Genomic DNA, 515 nt, shown 5'->3' on the forward strand with positions numbered 1-515 from the left:
AAAGTTTTCACCACGTGCAACACTTACTCGGTATTTTTTGGGTTTTTTTTTGGTGTTTTTTTTTTGATTTTTTTTTTTGTTGTTGTTGTTGTTAAAACAACAAAACGTTCTACACAGCCATCTGTAACCCTGAGATTCCAGCATCCCTAACGCCTCGCAGCACAGCCGCTGCCGGCACCAACAGTCACACAGAGAGCCCCGCGGACCGGACTGGCGCCGACGCCAGGGTGCCTCCGACAGGCATCCAACGTAAGACAAACTGCAGAAGTTCGAATCCACCAAAGGAATGAACCGAAGGAAAGCGGCGCAGTTCTAAGGATTTACGTTGCTTCGAACAAACTTCGACTGAAGGCTGCGTACGCTGCAACCCTCTTTCCCCGCACCAACAACCCCTCAGCATCTCGCTGCACCGCAGCTGCACCCCCCCGCCAGCCCCCGGCGGCAACCGGGCGCCGCAGCCGCTCAGCCCCGTACCTGCTCAGTGCCCATGTCCGCTCGGAGGGGACGCGGCCGCA

At 55.7% G+C, this 515-nt stretch overlaps 1 protein-coding gene and 1 long non-coding RNA gene across 2 annotated transcripts in view; one reads left to right on the forward strand and one right to left on the reverse strand.

The window, feature by feature from the left end:
- Positions 1-509, reverse strand: part of LOC100546353 (dynein heavy chain 7, axonemal) — a 98,356-nt gene extending 97,847 nt beyond the window's left edge. Inside the window, 1 exon segment of the mRNA XM_031554142.1 lies at positions 475-509. Within this exon segment, the coding sequence (XP_031410002.1) occupies positions 475-489 (15 nt within the window). The 5' untranslated portion in view covers positions 490-509.
- The window catches only part of LOC109368488, a 1,128-nt gene continuing 676 nt past the window's right edge, over positions 64-515 (forward strand). Inside the window, exon 1 of the long non-coding RNA XR_004160291.1 lies at positions 64-356. This is a non-coding gene — a long non-coding RNA (uncharacterized LOC109368488). The remainder of the gene's footprint in view (positions 357-515) is intronic.

Source organism: Meleagris gallopavo, chromosome 7 (assembly GCF_000146605.3).
Source record: "Meleagris gallopavo isolate NT-WF06-2002-E0010 breed Aviagen turkey brand Nicholas breeding stock chromosome 7, Turkey_5.1, whole genome shotgun sequence".
NCBI classification, from domain to species: domain Eukaryota; kingdom Metazoa; phylum Chordata; class Aves; order Galliformes; family Phasianidae; genus Meleagris; species Meleagris gallopavo.